This window comes from Takifugu rubripes, chromosome 9 (assembly GCF_901000725.2).
Source record: "Takifugu rubripes chromosome 9, fTakRub1.2, whole genome shotgun sequence".
Lineage (NCBI taxonomy): Eukaryota > Metazoa > Chordata > Actinopteri > Tetraodontiformes > Tetraodontidae > Takifugu > Takifugu rubripes.
The window spans coordinates 2,788,797-2,797,693 of record NC_042293.1 but is presented as its reverse complement, the minus strand read 5'-3'; the positions used below and the strand labels follow the sequence as shown (position 1 = coordinate 2,797,693).

Here is an 8,897-nt window from a genome sequence, read left to right as displayed (position 1 = left end):
TTCAGATTAATAACCAGCACAATACAGGTGACAGAGCCAAAGAAGAGGAGGGGCAGAGGAGACGAGGGAGAGAATGTGGTCATTAACCAGAGGCAGAGACTCCTTCTCCTGCATTCAAATGATGCTTAATCCAGCACTATCAACACTCCTCCCTCCCCACCTTCCTCTCACTCTTTCTCAGACCCTCTCTTTTGCATTGCTCTGCTCCTGCAGTCCGTTCCCCCATCGGTCTCCTTCATCTGTCTTCTCTGTACGTATTTATCTCATTTCTGTCCTCCATCTATAGGCTCCTTTCCCCCCTATTTCAGCAAGGACGTGAATATATTGCCTCCTGCCTGGCACCTTCTCCCCCCCACACACACTAAGTCTTTTTCCCTCAATCACTCCATCTTTCTTTCTCATCTTTGTGCGAGATAAGTGTGCAAAAGCTCTTTCATCGCTCTCCTCCCTGAAGAGAAGTCTGTCCGGCACACAGAGGGAAGCAGAGTCAGCGTTTTGAACCTCTGTGTTGTCACGGACGACCTGGCCCAACCCTCATACCCACAGAACGCTCGAGCAAACTTCTTTAGGCATACCATAAACTCATTAATCAACTTTGTCTATCTGTTTTGAATAAACAGTAATCGAGTGATTGGATCGGACCTTTCCTTGGAGACAGATGCTAAAACCACTCTAGACTATACAGCGGATGCAATGTTTCAGTTTTACCTACAGCTGGGGGGGAAACTTGAGGTGGGGGACCTGGAAAAAAGCAACATGAGTGACGGTAAAAGTAAAGGAAGGAGGCGAGGGACGGAGCGCGCGAGGAACAAGGCGAGAGCGCGGACGAGGGAAGGAGATAGTTGCAGTGGAGGGAGGGTGGAGGAGGCAAACGGGAGGAGGGGAGGTTGAATGTGTTAATACACAGGAACACTGCATCAAACCAATGCACTGCTCAGAGGCTGGCCGAGCAGCTGAGAGGAGTGCGTCAGCAGTACATTCACGTTCCCACTGAAGGACAAAGGGAGGGAGCGAACGTCTTAGCTGCCTGCGACACCAATAGAGGGAATAAAGCAAAGACATAGATTGGAGAATAAATAAGATGGGAAGACGAGGAATGAAATGCCACTCTCGCTGCTCCGGCGACTGTGGGCTGCCTGTTTGAGCGTCGACTTGCCTCCTTCTCTCTATCACGCTGTCTCTTACACACTTTCTCCTTTGTGCACTCTATCTTTCTGTTGCTCCTGATTTGTAAGTGACTCTCTCCCTCTCTCTCGCTCTCTTCCTCTCTCTCCCCCTCTCTGCCTCACTATCTCGCTCTCTTTCTGTCTCTTTTTCCATCTCTCCCTCTGTTTCACACCGGCTACTGCAGTAGTCACCCAACCAGTGGCAAGTCTGACAGCCACACACATGGCTCACTGCTACAACTTACTACCTCAGCGCTGGAGGACAACTACCAAATAAGCACGAGCGAGAACCCTGCAGGAGACAGCTGGAGGGAGAAATTGTGAGTGGAAAGAAGAATCCTCGCCACCGCTGATTTTGATTTTATTGGGATGAGTATACGGAGCTCGCTTACCACACTCCTCCTCTCAGCATCAGCATCTCTTTTTTTCCCCTCATTGCAGAAGAGGACAAGAGCTCTCTCTCTCTCTCTCTCTTCTGACAGCCTTTTGCGAAGCTCCAACAGCGCAGCGCATCCCCTTCTCCACCCCACCCCCACCCAGGAGAAATAGACGGATTACTGCTAACTGTGCACACGGCAGCATGCAGCTGCTCTGACCAGGGCCAGTCAAACACTGGAAGAAAAGAAGAGGAGCGCAGGAGAGGAGGAGAGGCGGCATTTGACTCTGCCGGGAGTTCCGTAGCCTTTTTTCTGTGTCACAGTCTCTGTCACAACGGGGCTAATCAGTGACCGACTAGCCCTTGGCAAAGTCACAGTAAGGGAGCTCACGCCACCAAACAGGCGACCAGCCGATGAGACAACATATGCATCGTCAGAGCGTCAGAACGGGTTGTTTTTTTTCATTTCTTTTTGAACAATTTTTCTTCACTTGGTTACTTTTTCCTCTTCTTCATTGCCACATTTATCTGCGTAATGGATCATCATGATTTATCAGCAGTGGAGCTCTACTGTGGAGTCTGCAGCTTGGCAGGGGCAGTTAGTGGGGGCAGGAGTGATGCAGGGACTTGCTCAGCCTTCATGGCCTTACCTCTGTCTGTGAGGGCTTTTTATGGTGCACCCAGTTTTTAATACCAGGAGCCATTTTGTTCCCTTGGTTAATCGAGGGCCACCTTACAATTTGTAGGAGATGCTTAACAGGAGCTCACGAATCTTGAAATCGTGTCATTGATGGAGACGCCAAATGAAGATGAAATGTGTCTGTTGCTTTCAAAATTTGGAAGGATGCTAAAAGGACAAGTTTTAAACTGATGAGGTAAGTCACTGACACTGCTGTGCAAGCTTTTTACTCTATTGCTGCACTGCTTTCACCCCCCTCGCCTACTTTTCTTGTATTAATCTCTCTCTCTCTCTCTCTCTGTCTTTCCCTCTTATTTTTTTACTCCTTCCTTTTCCCTCATCTATTACAACGTAGCATTTCCCTGTGCTGTCGATGGAACTTGGGAGCCTTGAGGCGCTCCAGCCAGGCTAAGGTGGTCTGTCCTGTCCTGTCCCCCCACCATGCAGAATAATGAGCCCTCCGCACCATGAGTCCTCTGGGCCAGGTTAGTGTGCAGCCTACCTGGAACACAGCCCTGATTGCCGTGCTCTCCCTCATGGTGCCTGCTCTCAGTATGTGCCAGTCTTTGGGCCCTGCATCGGGTTCAGTAAACCCGCAGAACTGTCCGGCTGTGTGTTCCTGCACTAACCAGGTCAGTAAGGTGGTGTGTACCCGCAGGGGACTGAACAGGGTGCCTCCTAACATTCCTAATAACACCAGGTACCTGAACTTGATGGAAAACAGCATAGAGACCATACAGGCCGATACATTTAGGCACCTGCATCACCTGGAAGTACTGCAGCTAGGCAGAAATGTTATCAGGCAGATTGAGGTTGGGGCCTTCAACGGCCTGACCAGCCTCAACACTTTGGAGCTGTTTGACAACAGGCTGACAGTAATACCGAGTGGAGCTTTTGAGTCCATGTCAAAGTTGAGAGAACTGTGGCTTCGAAACAACCCCATTGAGAGCATTCCTTCCTATGCCTTCAACCGCGTCCCCTCGCTGATGAGACTGGACCTGGGAGAACTGAGGAAGTTGGAGTACATCTCTGACGGGGCGTTCGAAGGCCTTCAAAACCTCAAGTATCTTAACTTGGGGATGTGCAACCTTCAAGAGTTTCCTCATCTGTCACCACTGGTGGGATTGGAGGAGTTGGAAATATCAGAGAATGTTTTCCCAGAACTGAAGCCTGAAGCATTCCGTGGGCTTAAAAATTTACGTAAACTGTGGATTATGAACTCTGTCATTACTACCATCGAGAGGAATGCGTTTGACGACATAACAGCCCTGGTGGAGCTGAATTTGGCCCACAATAACCTATCTTCCCTGCCCCACAATCTCTTTACCCCACTGCAGTACCTGGTGGAGTTGCACCTTCATCACAACCCGTGGCGATGTGACTGCGACGTGGTGTGGCTCGCCTGGTGGCTCCGAGAATACATTCCCACAAATTCCACCTGCTGCGGACGCTGCCACACCCCGATCCATATGAGAGGACGTTTCTTGGTGGAGGTTGATCAAACCACCTTTCAGTGCTCTGCGCCGTTCATACTCGACGCCCCTCGAGACCTGAACATCTCTGCAGCTCGGGTGGCAGAACTGAAGTGTCGCACAGCCGCCATGAGCTCAGTCCGATGGCTTCTCCCAAATGGAACTGTTCTGACTCACGGCTCGGATCATCCGCGGATATCGGTCCTCAATGACGGCACACTAAACTTCTCAAATGTTCTCCTGTCTGACACAGGGATCTACACCTGCATGGTGAGCAACATGGCAGGGAATTCAAACGCCTCAGCCTACCTGAACGTCAGCAATGCCGAACTAAACACATCTAATTTGTCTTATTTTACCACCGTGACAGTGGAGGTCTTGGAACCAACGGTAGAGGAGACCCCTAAACCTAAACCTACTGTCCCTGCTTCGCCCTCTGTCTTTCAGCCTGTTTTCATATCCACACCTACTGTGCTATTTCAGAACACACAGACTCCAAAGCAAGTGTCAGTTCCAACTGCCAGGGTCCCGATCGGGCCAGCTGCTAGCCTGGACGAGGTGATGAAAACCACCAAAATCATCATTGGATGTTTTGTCGCTGTTACCTTACTGGCAGCTGCCATGTTGATAGCATTCTACAAGCTGCGTAAGAGACACCAACAGAGGAGCACTGTGGCAGCAGCCAGGACCATAGAAATCATTCAAATGGAGGAAGAAGTTCCTCCTGTCCCACCACCCACATCGGGATCTAGCGGCTCAGATGACACAGGATTGGTACTGCCTACCTTAGTGGAACACAACAGCAACACCTTTAAGCCTGGGTACGTGTCCTCCTCTTCCCGGCAGGGAGGCTATGGAGCTCACTGGACCCAGAACAACTTTCTTCATCGCTCAGTCAGACAACATCACAGCCATATCAGCACCATTGGAGATCCCTACATGATTAAGACCACTCATGGCAAAGAGAAGGTTCAAGAAACCCAAATCTGAGTGACGCTCCCAAGGGATCTATCAGTGACTCAGCCACAGCATTTCCTTTCCGACCATCTGTCCATGGCCCCATGCAATAGAATGCACAAAGAACAAAATGGTGACTTTTTGTACAGATGTGCAAAACAAACAGACAATTTTGTTTCTTGTACATGCCTATACATAAGTATATAAATATAAAAAAGATATATCGGTGAAACTATTGCCAGGCAGTGGTCAGACATGCAGATTATATTAGAAAAGAAAGTAATTTGAAACTATTTTCTAATAACTGGTGACTTCTATTTAAAAAAGGATACAAAAGATAGATTATTGCTTTTGTGACTGATTATAGAAAGTTGTATCGTTATCGTAGAAGGAGGCCTTCAGTTTATTTTCTTTACTTTTGACCATATTTATGATGCAGTAAAAAAAAAAGTCTTTATACATTCACCAGTTTCTAAATACAGACCCTAATATAAGCTCCAGTTTTTATCGTGCCAAATATGATATGCAATAAAATGGTATTTCCAGATTAAGGATCACAAAAAAGCGGAGTCTAAATGTATAGAAATGCAGTTATTTGTGAAAGGATAGTATTGTAATGGCACAGGTAGAACGTGCCGTTCAGTAGCTATCAGCCAAATGCTTTTTGGACTGCAGTGGATCTCTGCAGCTACGGTTTAACCCTCAATTCACTGGAGAAAGACTGCATTTACTGTATTTAACAGTGCCAGTGCTTCTTAGTTTGTAGCGTATATGAACATGTTTATTTAGTGTGCACATTGGTTCTCTGTTGTTTTAACTGGCAAAGCTGAAGCAGAGTCTAATAACTGTTGCTGTTCGATCATTGGCTGCATTTTGCTAAAAAAAAGGAAAAAAAAGTTCTTTTCTGTTAAGTTTTGTGCTTCTTTTAACTGGCTTGTGTAGTGTTTAGGGCTAATTTCATAATGCATTACAGCAGTTGCCTGACTTGTTTCTGCAAGGGCTCCTTCTGATGTTAAGTTCTCCAATGAACAGACATGTAGTGCAGCGATACAGGGCTTTGCTGACCGTTCTGCTCAAACAGGAGGGAAAACAAAACAGAACATGGATTTAACAGAGGGGAAATGAATGTCTGATTCTCGGGATGTTCCTTGGACAACACTGAAAATGACATTGGGTTTTTTTTTCCCTTTTTCTTTAACAATTGATTTTCAGCAGCACTATTTTTATGGAGAGACAAAGGAAGCTATGAAAAATAAAAACCTTTGGTTTGTATTTCTTTAATCAAAACCAGTTTGATCTGATGGCTTTGTTTTTTGTTTTTCTTTTCTTTTTTGTCGCCTCATCTCTAATACCTTTCTCTCCCATTTGTGTCTTGTTTAATGGTAAAGGCTGAAGGCAGCATTGTAAATTGTATCACAAACACCCCGTATACGGTCCTATGCATTTACATGGTGTCTGCATGAATGGGTCTTTAAGTAACTGGCATACAATGCTGCATTATACCTCACAGTGGGGCTCTATGCAGGTCAGATAGGCTGTTGGTCTTTGATGCCTCAGCTTAGTTTTTAACATTGATTTCTCAGTGACTGTGAAGAGGAAAAAAAATACATGTATCCCACTGTTGTAGACTTTGTGGGTTTCTTTCTTTCTGACATGCTTCTCTGCAGTTTATAATTCCCACTAGGATCTGATATTTATCAAGTAAAAAAACATATGTGCATTGTGTCTTTTTTTTTTTAACAAGAAAATCATTGGTGCCCATTCACCTTGATATGAGCACAAAATGGTCATACAAAAGCAGTGCAAGTACTTTCAGTATGTAGATGAAGCATCTTATTTAACAACGACCGGGGGAGAGTACGATTTTTACTCTTTTTTTGCTGTATGTGTTCATGCTTTTCTAATCAATTTGAATTATATTGATGTCATGTCAGCTTAAAGGTCAGCTCTGATAAATAAGTGTGCCTAATGTGGTGACTGAAAGACCAAATATGCAGTACTCTGCAGCTGCTCTTTCAACCAACCACCAGTCCCTATTTTGATTTTATGTGATATATATCATAGTATATTTGCTACGCAGAGCGCGCATTTATACCATATTATACATCTAGGTTATGTGAAGACAAGGCGACGTTAGTTGGTGAATCCAGTGACAATCTGTCAATGTTGAATGTCTACAAGAGGTGCAGTAAAGCCGAATGGGGATGGTCAGTATGTAACAATGGGCAGAGTTTGGGGGATTTAGATTTACCTGAATCGATAAAAATCATGTTTAAAAAACAAACATGCACACGCCAGTATAAAAAGCATCATTCTAGACTAAATAGTCTTCTACAACCAAGCAGAGACTTGAATCCACCTGGCAGTTGTTTCCTTCTGCTATAGTTGGGATATTTGTGGCAATCCAATAGAAAAGTGCAGAATAAAATGATAATTAAAGACAGCTACTGTGAGTGTTGACACCGAACAGTCTCCACCTAAAAACTTCAAAGAACAAAATAAACACTTTTTGAAATGATTGAATTTTGAAATCAATTTTTGTAACAATGAAGCTCAGTGATCATAGACACAAGTCACGAACCCTACGGGGTCACTTTGCAGGACGGGTGGTTCACATTTGGTGGCGATGAAGCTCCTATTTGAAGAGTTTTGGCTTTAATTCACAATAAACTGCACTGATACATTAAACATGGGCTCCTGCTCTTGGAATTTATGCTGCTGTTGTTGCACACATTAAAGGTGCAGAATAGTGCCGATAACAAAACGGCCGCGATGTCAGAAAGCCACGACAGCTGGTCGCCAATCGTGTTCACGTGCGACACCTCGGCGGGCACCTGATGTCATTGTGTAACACAATGTGGCAAACATTGCCGACCCAGCCAAATAATCTGATTCACTTGTTTCCTAGGGTCTGACTTTTTTGTTTTTCCCAGCGCCTGGGAGGGTGTGAGCGCCGTTGGGTTTCACCAAACAGATGGAACTCTTATCAACATGTCAAGTACTTCTACATTGTCTTTAATGTGTGAGAGCAGCACACTGCTGGAAGCTCATGCACTGCCGGAATGCAATGGCCTCCCTTTTACTTTGACCGATCCGAGGCTTCTTAGATGTTCAACTATGTGTGGGTAGAGAAGGAGCGGAGCTCTTGTTATTTCCCTCAGTTGAGCGCGGGCCTTTTCATGTGCCAGATACCCAGCAACATGCGGAAAATCTGCTCAAACTACTTTTTTTCTTCTCCCTCTTCCTGCTGTCTGTCGTTAATGAGTCAAGATGCCCTCAAATGAATACACTCTTTAATGGGGAATGAAATGAATTTTGTTGTCCCGGTGACGGGGAGTGGGGGGTGGGGGGGTGGGGGTGATGAGGATGCGGGCTGGAATAACAGCTGCGTTCAGTGCTGAAAACAAGGGCTCAGACAAAAGATGTTCCTTAAAAACATGAATAGGGTTAATGTGAATATTTTCTCGTGGGTGGCTTTTGTCTTATCTGCAGAACCAAGTTGGCCTTTTTCTTTGAAATTGTTGTCGCTAATAAGCTGTGAATATGTCTTTTTTAGAACTGCTGCCGTCTCTGCCGCTCAGTCTCCCCCTTTCATCATGCAATAATTGACTTAAAACCATTTGCGGAAACCTTTTCATTATAATTTGCTGTATTTTAAGACAGTAGCCTCCTCCTTCTTTGTCCTTCTTGCTCCTTGTCTTTTTTCTTCTTTTCTTCCTCATGTTATCTCTTTTGACACTAGCTTAGGCTTGGCACACGCTCTCTAATACCCACCTTTTTTTGGTCTTTTTTTTTTTGATTTGTGGGCATTGTGTTACTGATAAATCTGAGGGCAAATATGTGAAGCATCTTTTTTTTTTCCTTTTTTCTAGAGTACTTGGTCCAAAGCTCACCAGCTTTTCCTCTCTGCATTGGCAAGAGATGGAAGGGGTGAAAAGAATGGCTAACACACTCCATTTGGCTCATCTTATTCAAAGTTGATAGGATCAGCAGAGAGACAACGGGGAAGGGGCTCGGATAAGACTCTGTGACTTCTGTGCGGTTAAGGGTTTGTTTGGAACAAGTCCTTGAGCCTCAAGATCCCTATCTGTTAATGAGTTCTGTATGAGGTGTTGGCCGCCTGGCGGGCCACAGCACCTCCGTCGCACTTCCTCCACTGACTGATGCCTTTTCATGACCACAAAGGGATCATATGAAATGATCCGTGGTCGTCTGAGAAGTGCTGAATGACCTCTACTAAACTCTAA

General features: G+C 45.4%; 1 protein-coding gene across 1 annotated transcript; it reads left to right on the top strand.

The window, feature by feature from the left end:
* Window positions 1–993: 993 nt before the first annotated feature.
* On the top strand, window positions 994–6,278 carry lrrc4.2 (leucine rich repeat containing 4.2). Its single transcript, XM_003967101.2, has 2 exons — window positions 994–2,417; window positions 2,577–6,278. The coding sequence occupies exon 2, from the start codon at window positions 2,689–2,691 to the stop codon at window positions 4,681–4,683; it is 1,995 nt and encodes a 664-aa protein (XP_003967150.2). The 5' UTR covers window positions 994–2,417; window positions 2,577–2,688; the 3' UTR covers window positions 4,684–6,278.
* Window positions 6,279–8,897: the final 2,619 nt, after the last annotated feature.

Bases quoted from the DNA above. Each gene is read 5' to 3' on its own strand.
- lrrc4.2 (XM_003967101.2), top strand. From the start codon at position 2,689: ATGAGTCCTCTGGGCCAGGTTAGTGTGCAGCCTACCTGGAACACAGCC.